Here is a 19,343-nt window from a genome sequence, read left to right on the forward strand (position 1 = left end):
GGGCAGGTTTCCCATTATATCTCATAAAGCTCATGTTGTTATGATAACCACCCACCGCGTCACCTTCATTTTACCCATACCCTTTTCTTTGACAGCTGGCTTTGCAAAATGCCTTGCGTTATTTCCCACCCGAAGTCCATAAAGAGCTGGCGCTGGAATTTGCAGAAGAGCTCAAGCTGTATGGCCACATATACATGTACAGATTCTGTCCAGCAATTGAGATGAGGTAAGGTGGGGAGGGCACTTTTCAGAATTGCAATCAGTCGCCACTGACATGCTTGTTGTACTCTGGATATGAAATTCACTTCTGTGCATAGGGCTATGCCCCAGTGAGGCCTCACTTAAGCCCATCTAGAAACAGTGTCAAGACATAGTAATGAAATGAATCAATCAAACGAATACATATTGTGTCTTGTATGTAATTAGAAAACAATAGCTTTGTTTATATTGAGCCTCAGCCATAGGTTTGGAATGCTGCCCCATAAGCTGCATAACAGAGGTTCTTCATATTCCGGGCTCTATATTTCTCTCTAGCCACATGAAATTCCCCTTGGCATTAGTGAGCGGCCCACTGTCCAACAAGGGAAATATTGGGCACCCTTGTGGGTGGTCACTAGCTAGACCCTCCCCTATCTATCGCTCATTATACTGTGCTCCTTATTTAAAAGCTGGTCTACTCTGGAGACATTTACTTCACGCTCTTACATCATCAGTTCAAGCTCCTGGAATGCTTGTAAAACACTTGGGGTGAAAAATTCATCCCTGTGCAGAGAGACTGCACAAGGCCTATGCACCACTGAACTCTGACAAATACCCACATTCAGAGGTGCTTGTAGTGTTTCACAAACATCCGAAGTACAGTCCCAATTGTACGGACTCGGAGTAAGTCTTATATGCACTGCAGCTTGTGCTGAAGCCAAATTCTGTTGGCTGGCAAAACTCCTCAGTTATTATTTATAGACTGTAGATTTCAATCCATAGACGGTTGGAATGTTGAAGCCAACAATTGATGAATCAGTGGGAGAGGTCAAATGCCCTGAATGGCTTTGGATCCACCTATTTGAGAGACTGGCTCTCTCCTCATGCCACATAGGGGAGGCTTCAGAGCTGGATCCCCCTTGATTTAAAAGAGAGGTAGAGCATTCTCCACCAGGGGCCCTCAGCTTTGGAACCTGCTGCCTGACCCTCATCTGAAATATACTAGGCCTGTTGACATTTGGAGAGTGCTGCAAGGGGCAATATATTTACTCAAGCTTTTGGAGAGGGGCAAAGGTTTGTGGAGCAGAGCAGTTTTGTTGAAGGCCTGCTGGAGGGTCAGCTGTTGTTTCTAGTCTGATTAATTGTTCTAATTTGTGTCAAACAAGGGCATGTTTAATATCTTAACAGAAATCTAAATAAATAAAACAAGTAACTATAAAGCACTCAGATTTGTGCAAACAATTGTGTCTCCAAGCTCTCAGCATGAGACTGGGGCCAAATCCTGCAGACCTAAACTAAGACAAACTGCATGCTAAAGACATCGGGAGTTTAGTCTGAATAGGACTGCAGGATTGGACTCTAGGTAGCACAAAGCACTGAACACTAAAAAGTTGGGGACGAACTTGCCCTGACTGGGATTGGATTAGATGGCCCACCGGATCATTTCCATCTCTAATGTCAATAATTCTTTGATTGCATCAGATACTTTTTATAGCTTGTTTATTTTTCATTTTCCATTTTTATAACAGTTTATTTGAATCTCTAAAATAGAAAGTCTTTTCTTTTCCACCTGGCACACTTTGTTTTCATTTGTTTATTTGTGTTTCGTATGGAATGTGGGTCAGCTGCTTCTGTTTCATTAATATCCTTGTTCACATAGCAACATTCTTTGTGTTAGCAGATATCTAAGAAGAGGGATTGTATGGTTGCTTATGGAACCAGTCCCCTGCACTGAGGCAGGACTAAATATTATCTAGACCATCCCTGACCGGTGTTTGTGTAAACTGGTCTTAAAAACCTCTAATAACAGAGATTCCACAACCTCCCTAAGTAATTTGTTCCAGTGCTTAATTACCATGACAGTTAGGAAGTTTTTCCTAATGTCTAACCTAAATCTCCCTTACTGCAATTTAAGCCCATTGCTTCTTGTCCTGTCCTCAGTGGATAAGGAGAACAATTTATCACTCTATAACAACCATTTATGTATTTCATGTCCCCCCTCTGTCTTCTCTTCTCCAGACTAAACAACTCCCCCCCTTTTTTTCTTCAAATTTTCCTCGAAGGTCACGTTTTCTAGACCTTTAATCATTTTTGTTGCTCTCTTCTGGACTTTCTCCAATTTATTCACATCTTTCCTGAAGTGTGATGCCCAGACCTGGACACAGCACTCTAGTTGAGGCCTTATTAGTGCTGAGCAGAGTGGAAGAATTACTTCTTGTGCCTTGCTTGCAACACTCCTGCTAATACATCCCAGAATGATGTTCGCTTTTTCTGAAAACAGTGTTACATTGTTGACTCATATTTAGTTTGTGATCCACTATGACGCTGGATTCTTTTCTGCAGTACTCCTTCCGAGGCAGTCACTTGGTATTTATGCAGTTGACGGTTCCTTCCTACGTGGAGTACTTTGCATTTGTCCTTATTGAATTTCATCCTATTTACTTCAAACCATTTTTCCAGTTTGTCCAGATCATTTTGAATTCTATTCCTGTCCTCCAAAGTACTTACAATCCCTCCCAGCTTGGTATTGTTGCAGGCTTTATAAGTGTACTCTCCATGCCATTGTCCAAAACATTGTTGAAGATATTGAATAGAACCAGACCCAGGACAGATCCCTAAGGGACCCCACTTGATATGCCCTTCCAGCTTGACTGTGAACCATTGGTAACTACTCTCTGAGTGTGGTTTTCCAACCAGTTGTGCGACCACCTTATAGTAGGTTCATCTAGGCTATATTTCCCTAGATTACTTACAGTATCAAAAATCTTACTAAAGACAAGATATATCACATCTGCTGCTTCCCCCCTTACCCACAAAGCTTGTTACCCTGTCAAAGAAGCATATTAGATTGGTTTAATATGATTTGTTCCTGACAAATCTATGTTGACTGTTACTTATCACCTGATTACCCTCTAGGTGCTTACAAACTGATTGTTTGATTATTTGCTCCCTTCTCTTTTGGGGCACTGAAGTTTAGATGACTGGTCTATAAAGCCCTGGTTTGTACTTATTCCCATTTTTATAGGTAGGTACTATATTTGCCCTTTTCCAGCCCTCTGGGATCTCTCCCTTCCTCCATGAGTTCTCAAAGATAATGGTGAATGGCTCAGAGATCTCTTCAGCCAGTTCCTTAAATATTCTAGCATGGATTTTGTCAGACATCTAACTTGTTTAAGTAACTCTTAACTTGTTGTTTCCCTATTTTAGACACAGATCCTATCCCATTTACATTGCTAATCTTTTTGGTGAAAACTGAAACAAAGAAGCCATTTGACACTTTGGCCATTGCTGCATTTTCTGTTAATGTCTTTCCCTCCTCACTGAGTAATGGGACTACCTTGTCCTTGGTCTTCCTCTTGCTTCTAATGTCTTGGTAAAATGTTTTCTTGTTACGCTTTATGTCCCTAACTAGTTTAATCTCGTTTTGTCCCTTGGCCTTTCTATTTTTCTTCCTACATGCTTGTATTGTTCTTGTATTCACTCTTCAGTATTGACCTAGTTTCCACTTTTTGTATGACTCTTTTGAGTTTCAGATCATTGAAGATCTCCTGGTTAAGTCAGCGTGGTCTCTTACCATACTTCCTATCTTTCCTATGTATTGGAATAGTTTGCTCTTGTCCCCTTAATAATGTCTCTTTAAAAAACTGCTAAATCTCCTGAACTCTTTTTTCCTTTAGACTTACTTCCCATGGGATCTTATCTACCAGTCCTCCAAGTTCGCTAAAGTCTGCCTTCCTAAAGTCCATTGTCTTTATTCTGCTGTTTTCCCTCCTACCATTCCTTAGAACAGGGGTGGGCAAACTTTTTGGGCTGAGGGCCACATCTGGGTGGGGAAATTGTATGCAGGGCCAGGGCAGGGGGATGGGGTGTGGGAGGGAGTGCAGGGTATGGGAGGGGGTGCGGTATGCAGGAAGGGGCTCAGGGCAAGGGATTGGGGCAGAGGAGGGGTGCAGAGTGCATGAGGGAGCTCAGGGAAGGGGGCTGGGGTGAGGGAGGGGTGCGGAGTGCAGGAGGGGACTCAGGGCAGGGGGTTGGCGTGCACAGAGGTGTGGGAGGGGGCTCAGGACAGGGGATGGGGTGCAGGAGGGATGTGAGGTGCAGGCAGGGGGCTTAGGGCAGGGAGTTGGGGGGCAGGGTGCAGGAGGGGTTCGGGCTCTGGGGTGGCAGCGGCGCACACCAGGGCCAGGGCAGGCTCCCTGCATGCTTGCCCTGTCCCCAGCCCTGCGCTGCTTCAGGAAATGCTGCGGCCCTTTGGGGGCGAGGGGCAGAGGGCTCCACGTGCGCTGCCCTTGCCGCGCCTCCAGGTACCTCCCCCGAAGCTCCCATTGGCTGCGGTTCCCCATTCCCGGCCAATGGGAGCTGCGGGGGGCGGTGCCTGGAGGCAAGGGCAATGAACAGAGCCCTCTGCCCCCCTGCCCTCTGCCCCCCCCCCTCGCTCGAGAGCAAGCCCGCAGGCCGGATCCAAAGCCCTGAGGGGCCGGATCCAGCCCGTGGGCCTTAGTTTGCCCACCCCTGCCTTAGAATCACAAACTCTATCATTTCATGATCACTTTCAACCAAGCTGCCTTCTTCCTAACCTGTTCCTTGCTATTTGTCAGAATTCAACTTGAACAGCTCTCCCCTAGTCACTTTCTCCATCTTCTGCAGTGAAAAGTTGTCTCCAATGCATTCCAAGAACTTGTTAAATAATCTATGCCCTGCTGAATTATTTCCCCAACAGATGTCTGGGTAACTAACCACATCTATGATATCACATCTATCTCAACCTCAGTGCAAAGTGTATTCAACTTTGATATATGTATCCAGTAATCTTATGTTGTAATAAATTATTTTAAAGTTACCCAGTACTTGCTATGTTATTCCCACAAACAAATGAAACCCCATGCATTTTTTAAAAATGACTTTCCTTCTAGTTTGGCTGTGACTACAAGACATTTTCCTCTTTATCCTGCAGAGTACAGGTAAACGAAAGGAAATACATCCAAGGGGTGAGAGTAGCTGCTAAATCTATACAATACACATTTTCAGTCTTGGGTCAGAAGTTGGTCAGCCAATGTCTGATGAATGTAACTGGCAGGTTTCCTCCGAACCTTTCCAGATTAAACGTCTTTCTGTATGAAGTGAAAGTCCAGCCATCAAGGGTCTTTGTGCAAATAGAAGAAAGACGGTTTAGACACGTAAAACATGTCACCTTATCTTTCCTGCCAGAATGACCTTCCAGTGGCCATTACAACTCTTCTGCCTGTGGAATAGGAGGAAGCAAAATAGTGAAACCTTTTTATAATGGTTACACTTTCTAATATTATCAATATTATTTGATTTGGGTTAACCCCTAGAGGCCCCAGACCCATTGTGCTGTGCCCTGTACAAGCATATAAGAAAAAATAGTCCTTGCCCTGTGGAGCTTACACTATAAGGATAAGATTAGATGTCTTAGAACAAATTGGTGGGGAGGAGAGCATAGGGTAGCAATTAGACAATTACAGTAGTTAGCCTTGAAGAGTGATCTTGCTCTGAAAAGTGGATCTGTAGAAATATCAGTGTGGGATTCTATGTACATTATGCCTCAGTGATTTATGAATCAAAAGAAAATGTGGGTTGTTGTTTTTTTTCGTAACTGCCAGCCTTGCAAACTCAACCTAGGAATGGAGAATCAAGCTGGAGTCTTTTCTTCTCAAGCATGAGCAGAAATAATAGAGGTGGTGCAGGCCAAACTGTGCCCTCAGTGAAACCTGTGAAGCCCCATTGTCTTGTGCGCAGTTGCACAGATATAACTAAGTGGCCCTGTAATTGGTAGAGTAAACAATTCAGGTGATGGGGCACCAGAAATATCCAGCTGTGTTTGTCTTGGTTCTGCAGGGCTATCAGGAGTAATAAGAACTTGCTTATGTCAGTAAAGTTAGATCCCATTTGTGATTAACTGATTCAACAATTAATGGCAGAAAAGCACTGAATAAAACTATTTGCAAATATTCTTGGTTTAGCTCTGATCAATCTCAAATATGTTAACTCAATTTACAGAAGTCTTTTCAGGCTTGGGCTGTGTTTTGTTTTATTTTTTCTTTCCTTATTAATCAATATCTGCAACTCCAGGAAGTTTGGTGGCAGTTAAATATTTCATTGGGTTTTTTTCCTTCTCTTTCCATGTGCTTAAGCAAAATCCTCCCTAATGTCTGCATGTGTTTGTTGCAGAGCTTACCCCATCGAGGAATATCCTTGCAAAACCAAATCAGCTGCTGCAATAATGCACATGATCATGAATAATCTGGATCCCTCAGTGGCCCAGGTAATGTACCATGGAAATAAAGGGATGGAAATTATTCACAGAACAGGAGCAAATCTACAAGTAATTCCCTCCATATATGCTCACATATAAATGGAGTATTTTAGGACCTGGGAAAGGTTTATGCACCACTTATTCCCATTTAAACCCTCAATATAAGGATTAAATGGGATTGAAGTAGTGCTGCATAGGTCTTGTGTTGGTCCTCCACACAAGGGTGAATTTCCTCCATAACATCTGTAGAGCTGGCTTCTATGTGGGTTAGTTAAGTAGGCCATTTTCAGTATCTGCAGGAGAGGATATGTACAGTGTGGCATGCCAAAATGATACTTTCTGTGGGACTGATCCTCTAAGGTTCCTGAGCATCTCCTGGAGGGACTGCGGGCCAGCCAAAAGGCGCACCATGTTTCTCAGGATTGGGATCTGTGTAGGGTTTAGACCTGCAGTCCCATATGCTATAATCCTAATGACAGTGGGAATTATGCATGCAAGAGGCATGCAGGGTTTTTAGATGGTAAAGCTATTATTTTTATAAAGATCTTATCACCAACCACAATGTTCCTCAGAGTTTTCAACTCCTGTTGGATCATTCTGAGGTGGAGCTGGTGACTACTGGAGTTCCTTTAACTAGTTGACCTTTTTTATTAATTAGGGTCTGGTGTTCTGGGAGTCTGGAGTACTGGCGTCTGGAGACCCAGGATGTTCAGTTTGGCTGGGGGGAGGAGGAGAGATTTTGGTTGTTCAAATTAATAGGCCTCTGTATATGTCAGTAAATATGGTAAAAGTATTGTCTCCTCCATCAAAGAAGCCCATAGTGGAAGCCAATGAGTCAAGAAAGCACAGCAAGATGACCTCATGGAGGTTATAGCTCCCCTCTTGTGGGGGGGCTGGGGGGCTGTGGAACTTGAAGGGTGATGGCTCCTTACCCCATGGATACTGGGGATCTGCAGGCAAGAGACATCCCTCCCCTGCCATGCCAAACAATGTGGGCAGGAGCCATGTACATAGATGGCTTTGGGTGGCAGGGCTGGCTCTCATTCCACCTAACAGTACGGTTCCTCCAGCAGCCATACTGCTATTGGATGGGTGCCCCTGCCGCTGCCACGCCCACTTCCATGTAAAGCAATAATGTTTTTGCTTTCACTTGTCTTCCTTTCCTTGTTCTTTTCGATTCATTGCTACACACACTTGTTGTGCCTTGTCTATTTAGACTGGAAGCTCCTCGGGGAAGGGACCATCTCTCACTATATATTTACAGAGCAACTAGCACAGCGGGCCAGACTCTAATTGGGGCCGCCGGGCACAACAAATTAATCAGGGCCCAATCCTGCTCCCATTGAAGTCATTGGCTTTAATGGGAGTAGGGTTAAGTACTCAATATGTTATGTCCTCAATATATATCAAAAAGTAGATGTTAACCCTTTCTGCATCTTTGAAAGTGCAGCATGCATCTCAGAAGCAAGATCGCTCATACTGTCTTTAAGGGAGCTTTTGCCTGCCTAGTTAAAAGAACAGCAACCAATGATTAACTTTTGCAATTTGGCATATGGGTCCCCACATTTTGGCAATAATTAATAACCCTTATTCTAAGGGGCAGATTACAATCCACTGATTTGCTTAAATTGTCACTTTTACTATGATACTTTCTGATTTCAAAAGTCTAGAGAATGTTGATGCAAAAAATATAACAAGTTGAATTTAATATTAAATTAATCTCTGGGATTGTTAGAGGGATCACTCAGAAACGTTGCAGGAAAGCACTAGTTTTAATATAACGAAAATGTGCATTTTTTAGTTTCCCCAGGAGCTTGTAACTTACGGAGGAAATGGACAAGTCTTCAGCAATTGGGCTCAGGTATGACATTGATACATTGCAGCTAGAGTTCTTGTGAAAAAGTAGATCAGATTCATATTTCACCCATCGGAACTCCATTCTGCTTAGGCAGAGTTTGTGACAAATTCTTGGCAGTCATTGTCTCGTAATATTCCAAAACATCCTGTCTGGGTAGATGAATGCTGAGTTATGAACTGTAAAGATGTACAGAGCTTTATTTAGTGAGGAGAGCACATGCTGCCAAATAGGAATGTTGTGACGATAATTGTGTGTTTTAAGGTCATTTCTTTTCTTTCTATTGTACATTTCCATGCGCGTCTGGTTTGTTCACATAATTTTAGAGGCAAACTGCATCCTAATATGTAATAAGATATATTTATTTGTTTCTACTAATTTCACACTAGTTCGCACAACATGCAACTTACTACTAATGACTTAAAAAGCACAATCTTGAGTCTGTTTCCAACAACGTCAAAGAACAGCTGAAGACATTTCATAAGTACTAGCTGACCATTTCTTTGTCCAGTTTAGCTTCAATTTCGGTAACACTGAATTATATCTCCTTTGATAAAGAGGCGGGGTCGAGGCTTGAGTCTAAATTCTGGAGCTGGAATGTTTAATGGATCCTAAAGTCCAAATCTTAGACCTGCTTTCCCAACTAGATGAGAAGATTTCAGAAGTGTCAGGTATTGTTTCACTCATAGAACAAGCCTCTGCATACTATATGTTGTCCCCGTTCTTCTCAGTAATGGCATGCAGTACAGTGTAGTTGTCTAACACAAACACTTTGCAAACACTGAAATTTGCACATGAAAAAACATTTCAAGGAAATCACTGACATCAATAGCATGGGTACTCAGTTACGTCTTATACAAGGGCAATGTAGTCATTCAGAACCAGATTGGGTCCAGTCAACAAGGGTGAAGTGGAAGAATATTTAATGAGCAGCTCTCATGCCCCTGTGGACAGCAGGGCACAAATGCTGTTGCTGTGAGCACAGAAACTGCTCCTTCCATGAATCCTCTTAGGCACAAGACACTCCAAAGGGGGCAGAGAAGTGAAAGGAGGAGGTGGGGCTATCGACCTTCCTTGCTGCGGGTAGAGCTGGACAGGTGTGCAGGCAGGAAGGGATGTAGCATCAGGCATGCGCCTCCACCCACAGACTGGAAGATCTAGGAGGAATTCGGGCTCTGAATTCGTCCCAGAGCTCACCTGAGGATGGTGCACATTATTCTAAGGCTTCCTGTACCTCTCACAAACAAAAATACCCTAAAGACAGAAATGCATTGGGTCAGATATATCCCTGCTGAAGCTTCTCTGATTTTGGTCCCTTTTTTTTGTTTTTCAAAAAATACATTAACTTACAGGTAAGGGAACATGAATGGTCTTGTGGTTATGGCACAGGTCTGGGAGATGAGAAACCTGGGTTTTATTCCCAGTTCTGTAACAAACTCCATGTGTGACCTTGGGCAAGTCACTTGTGCCTCGATTTGCGAATTGATAAAATGTGGATTGTAGTCCTTACCCCCACCAAAGGGGCTTTTTGAGGTTAAATTCATTATAAATTACTTGTGAGGCCCTGTTCCCGTTTTAGTGTGAACAGCACCTCTAGCTAAATTAGATGCATGCATGTGTTCTCGGAGGCTGGTGTGCCTCAGGGCAGATGTGAGGTGAAATGCAAGCAACACAAAATTTGGTAACACCCTGTCCTTTCTCTAGTTCCAGCAGTCCTGTCCAAATTAGATAGAGCTGTGAACTGCAGGAGTTTCACTGCAGAACAAACAATGCTTTTTTGTTCCTGGTTACTTAGAGTAGCAATCGGATGAATGATTGGGTTGTAATGGGGACACTTTGTTCTCTGTGTTCATGTCATGAAATCAGAGTGCTGCTTTTTTTTTTTTTTTTTCGCCATTGCAAAATTTATCCTGAAAATGCTGGTATCATCTGCACAGCCCCTTTCTTTCTTCCAAGTAGATTACTAAAGAAAAATCCATTTCTGGTACCAAATTTCCCTCACTTTAGCCCCACCAGCCTTAACACTTAAAATTGTGACCTGAGCTAGTCTTTTCAGCCAAGAAGGCCAGGATGGGTCTTGCTTTAGACAGTCATTGCTGCTTGCTAATCAGCCAGAAGGATGGCGATTGTACATGAAATATAAGAAGATGTGACTGTTTTGTGCATTTTCAGTCCATAACCACATCTTGAAAATTCACTTGAAATAATATGAACTTTCTGTTGGAAAATAATGGATTTGAGTTAACTCTGCAGCCAGTTTATAGACTAAGGGACAAATTCTGCTCTCTAGTGTAATTCCAGAGTAATTTTGCAGATGATGTTGGGAATTTTTTTTACTTCTGAATGTATCAAGGACTGTATTTTCTTTTATCAACATGATGAAAAGAGGTGTTTTTTGTTTAAAATGAAAACTTCTTTCACCTTCTAGTGCCAATTGTAATCCATATTTATTTCAAAGGTGAGAAGCCATAGGAGACCTTGAAATCTTGAGATCAATGAGGTTTGTGTGTGTTTTCATAGCTGTTATTTTAAAGAGAAATTTTTAGCATTTGGCCTTGGGAAGATTTTCAGAAAAGTGCCAGAACCAAATGGCTCACTTCAGGTTAAAATTAGGACAATTCCAAAAATGATGCATTAAGTGCTAGCAAGTCATTTCTGAGTTTTGTACTGGAGAAAAATACTAATTTTTTTGCTGTTCTTTCTGGAGCTCATTCAGAATGTTCTCACTAGTCATTTATGTGTTTGCTGTTGAGCAATGTCCTTCTAATAGACCTTATTAAAAGCAAGAATTAGCAAAAGCTCTGGTTGATTTTTTTATACATAAATACACTATGTTATCCACACAGATATTCTTATACTAGAAACTTAAGAGCCCTGTGAAGACAGATCATTGCAAGATGGAAACAGACTCACTAGTTTTCCTTTGCTTTAATTTTCAGTTCTGGTTGGTGATGCACTATTTGTCTGAGATGACCGAAGAGCAAACTTTAGTGATGTACAGTGGACATCCTTTGGGCCTCTTCCCCAGCCCTCGGTATGCACCTCGATTAATCATCACCAATGGCATGGTGGGTATTATTTATCTCATTCTGTTCTCCTATCTTAGGCTGTTTTTAAATGTATTCCTTATTAGATTATCATTACATGAATATAAGAAAATGCATAAGGCCAAATTCTGCCCTCATTTATTCCAGTGCAACCCTCTCTAGGTCAGTGAGGTTTCACTGGTATAATTAAGGACAGAATTCTGCCCTCATCAGATGGCCATGTTTTTCTGTCAGAGTCAGCCTAGGGCAGATTTGAATGAATGACCTAGAGGTGAAAGTTTCTGTGTTCCATTGTCAGTCTTCTAAGCCATTCAGTGCCCATCTCTTCATCTGTTATTCATGTGGATGGGTAGTTGCCTTCTGTAAGATTTGAAAGCAGGTAAGCTGCATGACAGATGAGTCACTTTTCCCATAATATTAGAACATATGGAGCCAAAGCCCACTTGCCTTACCCTTGGGATTAGTCCCATTGATGTTCATTGATTTACTACTGGCATGAGCAAGACTAGCAGAATTTGGCCTATGCCCTGGTCTACACTATGGGGTTAGGTCGAATTTAGCCACGTTAGGTTGATTTAAAAATGCATGTGTCCATACAACCAATCCCGTTCTGTCGACCTAAAGGGCTCTTAAAATCGACTTCTGTACTCTTCCCTGACAAGGGGAGTAGCGCTAAAATCGACCTTGCTGGGTCGAATTTGGGGTAGTGTGGACGCAAATCGACGGTATTGGCCTCCTGGAGCTATCCCAGAGTGCTCCATTGTGACCGCTCTGGACAGCGCTTTGAATTCCAATGCACTAGCCAGGTACACAGGAAAAGCCCCGGGAACTTTTGAATTTCATTTCCTGTTTGGTCAGCGTGGCAAACTCAGCATCACTGGTGACCATGCAGTCCCCCCAGAATCGTAGACCATAGAATGTTTCTACGCTCCCCCTATCATCTTCATCCCTGAGGTTATCACAGATTAGAAGGCAAAAAAACACACTCACGGTGACATGTTTTCCCAGCTCATGCAGTCTTCCCGCACTGATAGGGCACAGCTTAATGCATGGAGGCATTCAGTGGCAGAGGCCAGGAAAGAATTAAGTGAGTGTGAAGAGTCGAGGCAGGACACGATGCTGAGGCTAATGGGGGAGCAAACGAACATGATGAAGCGTCTGTTGGGGGAGCAAATGGACATGATGAAGCATCTGTTGGAGCTGCAGGAAAGCCAACAAGAGCACAGACCCCCGCTGCATCCACTGTATAACCGCCTACCCTTCTCCCCATGTTCCATAGCCTCCTCACCCAGATGCCCAAGAACGTGGGGGCGGGGAGGCTTCGGGCACCTAGCCACTCCTCTTCAGAGGATGGCCCAAGCAACAGAAGGCTGCCATTCAAACAGTTTGATTTTTAGTGTGGCTACAATAAGCAATGTGGCCTTGTCCTTCCCTCCTCCCCCACCCCACCGGGGCTACCTTGTCCGTTATCTCTTTTTTTTTTTAAGTAATAAAGAAAGAATGCATGGTTTCAAAACAATAGTTACTTTATTTTGAAGGGGGGAGGTGGTTGGCTTACAGGGAATTAAAATCAACAAAGGGGGTGGGTTTGCATCAAGGAGAAACACACACAACTGTCACACCGAAGCCTGGCCAGTCATGAAACTGGTTTTCAAAGCCTCTCTGATGTGCAGTGTTCCTTGCTGTGCACTTCTAATCACCCTGGTGTCTGGCTGCTCAAAATCAGACACGAGGCAATTAGCCTCAACCTCCCACTCCGCCATAAACGTCTCCCCCTTACTCTCACAGATATTATGGCGCACACAGCAAGCAGCAATAACAATGGGAATGTTGGTTGCGCTGAGGTCTGACCAACAGCACCAGCGAGCTTTTAAACGTCCAAAGGCAAATTCTACCATCATTCTGCACTTGCTCAGCCTACAGCTGAACTGCTCCTTACTACTGTCCAGGTTTCACGAGCCATGGGAGCAAGGGGTAGGCTGGGGTAGGTGCGACTGCGCGGTGCTGCCAGCTGGGAGAGCAGCCTGAGGCAGAAGCCTCCAGCTTGCAATAGCAGCAGTGATGGTGAGCTGAGCGGGCTCCATGCTTGCTTGCCATGCTATGGCATCTGCACGGGTAACGCAGGAAAAAAGGCGCAAAATGATTGTCTGCCATTGCTTTCATGGAGGGAGGGGCGATTGGCGACATGTACCCAAAACCACCCGCGACAATGTTTTTGCCCCATCAGGCACTGAGAGCTTAACCCAGAATTCCAATGGACAGCGGAGACTGCGGGAACTGTGGGATAGCTACCCACAGTGCACCGCTCTGTAAGTCGATGTTTGCCACAGTAGTGAGGATGCACACCACCGACTTAATGCGCTTAATGTGGACGTACGCAATCAACTGTATAAAATTGATTTCAAAAAATCGACTTCTATAAAATCGATCTAATTTCGTAGTGTAGACATACCCCTATGGAATAGAACCATTGCTATGTTCCAAAGCTTTATTTTTTTCTTTTTAGGTTATTCCCAACTATTCCTCCAGAGATGAATATGAGAAAATGTTTGCAATGGGAGTTACAATGTAAGATCTGCTTTATTATTACTTCTGTTTGAAAGGTTTGCAGTCTTATATTTACTAAACCTGAGTCAGGTACCAGTTACCTTTTGATTAAAATTTCTAATGTAGACGGACTTTAACTGTGTTCCATAACTAAGGTAAGATCCTGATTCAGCACAGCACTTAAACACATGCTTAATTTTAAGCACAAGTGATCCCATCTGTGCTCAGCAAACAATTTAAGCACATTGGGACTTAAAGTTAAACACATGTATAAGGACTCAGCTGAATCAAGTTCTAAAGCCTCGGTCATGACCAAGACATGATATTTTTGATATTTTGGAAATAAATAATTTGATTACATTTTATTTTTTCATTGCTCATCCAGTTTATGGAGCAGGGGGATTGTTCACTCAATTATACAAGACTTTGCATGTCATGGTGAAAATTAACAGTTATAGTGCTGTGAAAGTCATGGGGAAGTAGGTGCACATAAATAAGGAGCAGAGATGAAGGGGGTTAATATAGAGGATGAACATGGAGGCTAGCATTCTCAAGGGAACCTATGAGAGTTAGGAATCTCTGGTAAAATTTTCAAAAGCACCTGAGTGATTTAAATGCTAAGTTGCACTGAAAGTCAACTCACATCTACACTGCAAAACCAAAACAACTCTCTGCAGTGAATCTCAAAGCCCAAGTCAATTGACTTAGGATTGCAGGGCTTGTGCTGCAAGGCTAAACATAGCCATGTAGACGTTCCTGCTCGGATTAGAACACGGGCTCTGAGACCCTCTCCCCTCACCTGGTTTCAGAGAGTGGGCTCCAGCCCAAGTGGGAATGTCTACACTGCTCTTTTTTAGCTCCACAACACAAGCCCAGCAGCCCAAGTCAATTGACCTGGGCTCTGAGGCTCACTGCAGTGAGGTTTTTTTTGCAGTGTAGACGTATCCTGAATCACTTAGGTGCTTTTGAAAATTTTATCCTCAGTTTTCATTGACTTTCAATGGGGATCCAGCATCTACATCACTTCATCCCCATTGGGAGTCCCAGCCAGAGTGCTTAGCCCACCTAAAGCCATGTTTCCAGTTTACTTGTTTGTGCTGCAGCTGTGCACTCCCAAAGCTCCTTCTATACCCATATTTGACCTTATTACAATAAATAACCAGCTTTGGGCTTTTGAGGTGACACTGCCATTGAAGTTCAGCACATGGAAGAATGGCGAGATATTGACAAGGTTTCCTCTTTTTGATGGTGGTGGACAATCACTTACTCATAACGCAGACAGGATTCAGTTACGTTGTAAACTTGATAATACCCGGTTTTCTAACAACAGATAACATAGCCACAGAAAATGCTGTTTTAATTTTAACCTTATTCTGAATTGGATAAAATGGACATCATTGTGCTCCCTTCAATCGATAGGTATGGACAGATGACAGCAGGGAGCTATTGCTACATTGGACCACAGGGAATTGTCCATGGAACTGTGGTAAGAGATTTGGGGAGGGTCGATACATTGTCTGCGAGAGTTGGCTGCCGGTGGGTGCTGAGTTGACTGTTGTTATCAGGATGCTCCTGACTACTAAAGGAAATTAGTTTTGCCACCTTATTAAGAGAACTGTAGCTCCTCCCCAAACTCTTCAGATCAGAGATGGACTCATGATCCAGATCCATAATTTGAGAGTGTCTGGATCCCAGGTTTTAATTTGGGCCCATCTCTAGTTACAACAGGTGAACTGGCTGAACTTGTATTGTCCTAGTACCTGCTCCATTGAATGTAACGTGTTCTTGGTCCCTCATTTGATTTAGTACTGAAATACTGTATTTTGGGTCTGCCAGATTCTTCTTGCATAGTGTCTCAAAATCCTGTCTAAAGACTTGGGTGCACAGATTCTGTCACCCAGGAGTATATCCACAGAGTCCTTTGGATTGAAAGGGACCTTTAATTAATATGTATTCGATTCCCTGGCCTCATGACGGGATTGATTCTGGCATCCACGAGACTTGAATGTCTCTTAAATATGTTCAGGATCAGGAATGATGAGTCTACAACCTTGCTTGGCAGCTTGTTTTATTCTTTAACCTTTCAAATAGTTTCTACCGATATTGAATATAAATTATCCCTTAAATCAGTTCCATTGTGTTTCAAGCATTACATTCTTGCAAAAGGCTGGGAAGAGCACTTGACCCTCCTAAAAACACCAGTACCTTAGAGCAGGGGTGGCCAACCTGAGCCCGAGAAGGAGCCAGACTTTACCAATGTACATTGCCAAAGAGCCACAGTAATACATCAGCAGCCCCCACATCAGCTCCCCTGCCCCGCTCCCAGCGCCTCCCACCCACCAGCAGTCCCGCCGATCAGCACCTCCTCCTCCCTCCCCACACCTCCTGATCAGCTGTTTCGTGGCATGCAGGAGGTTCCGGGGTGGGGGGGAAGGAGCGAGGGCATGACAGACTCAGGGGAGGGGGCAGGAAGGGGTGGAGTGGGGGCAGGGCCTGTGGCAGAGCCAGGGGTTGAGCAGTGAGCACCCCCCGGCACATTGGAAAGTTGGCGCCTGTAGCTCCAGCCCCAGGGTCGGTGCCTATACAAGGAGCCGCATATTAACTTCTGAAGATCCGCATGTGACTCTGGAACCACAGGTTGGCCACCCCGCCTTAGAGTATCTTAACCAATTCTACTTGTAAACAAATGTAGGCTTGACACAATATCTAATCAATGCAAAACTACAATAGAGATACAAAGGTGTTAAATATCTTTAAATTTTAGGGATTTTAGGGAAAGGGGTTATGAATAATTGCTTTGTTGTGTACTGTGTGTTAGCTAACAGTGCTGAATGCAGGTCGTCGCTACTTGGGTGTGGAGGACCTGGCTGGGAGGGTGTTTGTCACCTCTGGTCTTGGAGGGATGAGTGGTGCTCAAGCTAAAGCTGCAGTCATTGCTGGATGTGTGGGGATCATTGCTGAGGTAAGACCAACACCTCTTTGTTTTCATTCTGTAGTCCCTTTGCGGGGTTCCTTTATACACTGTCTCAGATCCCTCTACTCTCTGGAGGCTTGTTCCTCATTCCTTTCAGTTTGCCTTCCTGTAGTAAACTCCATTCTGGTAGCATCTACGCCGCTCAGTTATAAAATTCCCTACCCTACCACTGTGTAACGGGCAAGAATTGTGTGAAACATGCAATTTATATGATCCTCATTTAAAAAAAATATTCTCCCCCCAACAGCTGTGCACCCTTTCCAATGCTTATTATAAGCTCCACTCCCTTCCCTAAAGTCCCCCATCCTCTATAGTTTGTTTTCAGTTCACTGGATTTGATTATAAGCTCCTCAGAGTACGGACCTTGCCTTTTGCAAAGTGCCAGGTACATGCCTAGTGCTATTTAAGTAATAAACAATCATTCTCTAAGTGAGCCAGTTTTGAATGTTGGGGCTAAATTCGGCCCTAGTATAAATAGGCCTAACACCAATGAACTTGAATGGGAATTGTGCTCTTTTATGCCAGGACTCAATTTGGCCCAAGGTATTAAAACAGGGGTGAGTATAATAGGGTTAATGCATCTGGCAGCCTCATCAAGGGAGCCTAATGGTAGATGCTCCCCAAATGTATGGACCCTCCCCAAATCTCTTACCACAGTTCTGTGAACTATTCCCTGGGGTCCAATGCAGCAGTAGTTCCCTGCTGTCATCTGTCCCCTACCTATCACTTGCAGTGAGCACAAAGATGATGTCCCTTTTATTCAACTCAGAATAAGGCTAAAATGAAATTAGCATTTTCTGTAGCTATGTTATCCGTTGTTAGAAAGCCTGGGGTTATCAAGTTCAAATCTTAAATGAATTCTGTCTGCATTAAGAGTAAGAGATTAACCACCAGCAGCAAAAAGAGGATCCCCTGTCAATATCTCGGCATTGTTCCATGTGCTGAACTTCCCATGGGAGTTTCACATCAACAGCTTGGAATGTTCTAGTTATTTTAGTGGGATTTTCAAAAGTGCTCAGCCTTGGCCTAACTCTGCTCCCATTGAGGTCAATGGGAGTTTAAGTCACTGGGCGTTTTACCATTGACTTCAATGGGAGGAGATTTAAATCAATACCAAGTGCTTTTGAAAATCCCACCCTTAAGCAACAAGGCCCATCACAAAGCATTTATTGATCAGCTAAAGACCACTGGGGCAGCACATGTCTCAAGCATTTATCCCAGCAAGTCCTGATCTCATTATAGTGGCCAGATATGAAAGGTCAATACAATTTCTCTTTCAAATGTTCCGTTTGGTACACAAAGCTTTGGGCTGCTTCGTTCTGTGCTCCGGCACTGAAGTCCATTGTCTCAGTCCCCGGGTGCACCTTCCCAAACGCTGTATGGAGTGGGCAGCCAGGGGCTGGTCTTCCCCTGCCCCCCACTGCTCCCAGCATAACTTAGAGCAGCCTCAGAGCTGTTCTAAATTATACCAATTTGTAAAGGACTCCTAGAGGCAAGTACTTTGTCTGGGGAATTGCCAGATTGCCATATCCTCTTTCACCACAGCACACCACTGATGTGCAGCCTCAGCTGGAGGGAGGCGGAATTTATCATTTGGCCCAGTGGGAGCATTGCCTGTGCAAAGACTGTCTGAGTGGCTCGTCTATTTGATCCCCGAGAGGAAAGTTGTCTAACAACTGCCTCCCAGTGTTTTAAAAAATGAGGGCAAGTAGCAACACAGTCTCTTCTCTTACTCCCACCTAGAGTAAGATCAATTTTTAATGATATTTTGCCAATATTAGCTACCTTTTATCTGTAAGTTAAAGACCACTAATGCATTAGCAATCTGCACACTGGATGTTATGAGCCCATCAGGTTTATAAAATGATGGATAAGCAACACATCTAAAAGCCAAACACTAGAATTCTAATGTTGATAAATGTAAGTATCCATAAGACTGAAATAGAATCCACCCTATTTGAAATATAAATAAAGAAAAACATTAAAGTCTCTTAGTGCCTGCATTTTTTGGTTGTTTTTATGTTCTGATGCTCCTTATAATGATTCTGTTCTAAAGTTTTCTTTGGTTTCTAACCAGAGTTGATCAGAATAATTTTCTATACTCCAAAATGTAATAAACAGAGATCAGGCATAGACTAGGAATAATGGGGCTGTTATATATAATTATTTATAAAATCATTTTATTTATAATGATTATATAATCATTTATTCTTTTGCTAAAGAATATAAATACAGTTCTGCTCCAGCTTAAAGATCAATTTACTTCCCTTTTAATTTTTTAAAGAACTTTTCAACTCTATAGAACCTCATCCTGTCCTCCTTACTCAGATGGAAATATCACATTTCACACTTTATACTAAAGTTACATTTATAAACTATTTCAGATGAGTTAATAAATGATGAATCAAGGTTATAAATATGTCACAGACATGAATAGTATAGATA

General features: G+C 43.1%; 1 protein-coding gene across 4 annotated transcripts in view; it reads left to right on the top strand.

Annotated features, from left to right (window-relative positions):
- UROC1 (urocanate hydratase 1) overlaps positions 1 to 19,343 on the top strand; it is an 84,024-nt gene that overhangs the window by 15,763 nt on the left and 48,918 nt on the right. For 3 of the 4 annotated variants that reach the window (XM_024104989.3, XM_024104990.3, XM_042849844.2), the window contains 7 exons: positions 96 to 226; positions 6,391 to 6,484; positions 8,277 to 8,336; positions 11,270 to 11,398; positions 13,884 to 13,945; positions 15,344 to 15,410; positions 16,743 to 16,886. In XM_024104989.3, coding sequence (XP_023960757.1) covers positions 96 to 226; positions 6,391 to 6,484; positions 8,277 to 8,336; positions 11,270 to 11,398; positions 13,884 to 13,945; positions 15,344 to 15,410; positions 16,743 to 16,886 — 687 coding nt within the window. Of the gene's footprint in view, positions 1 to 95; positions 227 to 6,390; positions 6,485 to 8,276; positions 8,337 to 8,888; positions 9,002 to 11,269; positions 11,399 to 13,883; positions 13,946 to 15,343; positions 15,411 to 16,742; positions 16,887 to 19,343 lie in introns of those variants that run through there. The other variant, XM_065550904.1, reaches the window with a different exon arrangement.

Source organism: Chrysemys picta, chromosome 7 (assembly GCF_011386835.1).
Source record: "Chrysemys picta bellii isolate R12L10 chromosome 7, ASM1138683v2, whole genome shotgun sequence".
In the NCBI taxonomy this organism is placed as follows: domain Eukaryota; kingdom Metazoa; phylum Chordata; order Testudines; family Emydidae; genus Chrysemys; species Chrysemys picta.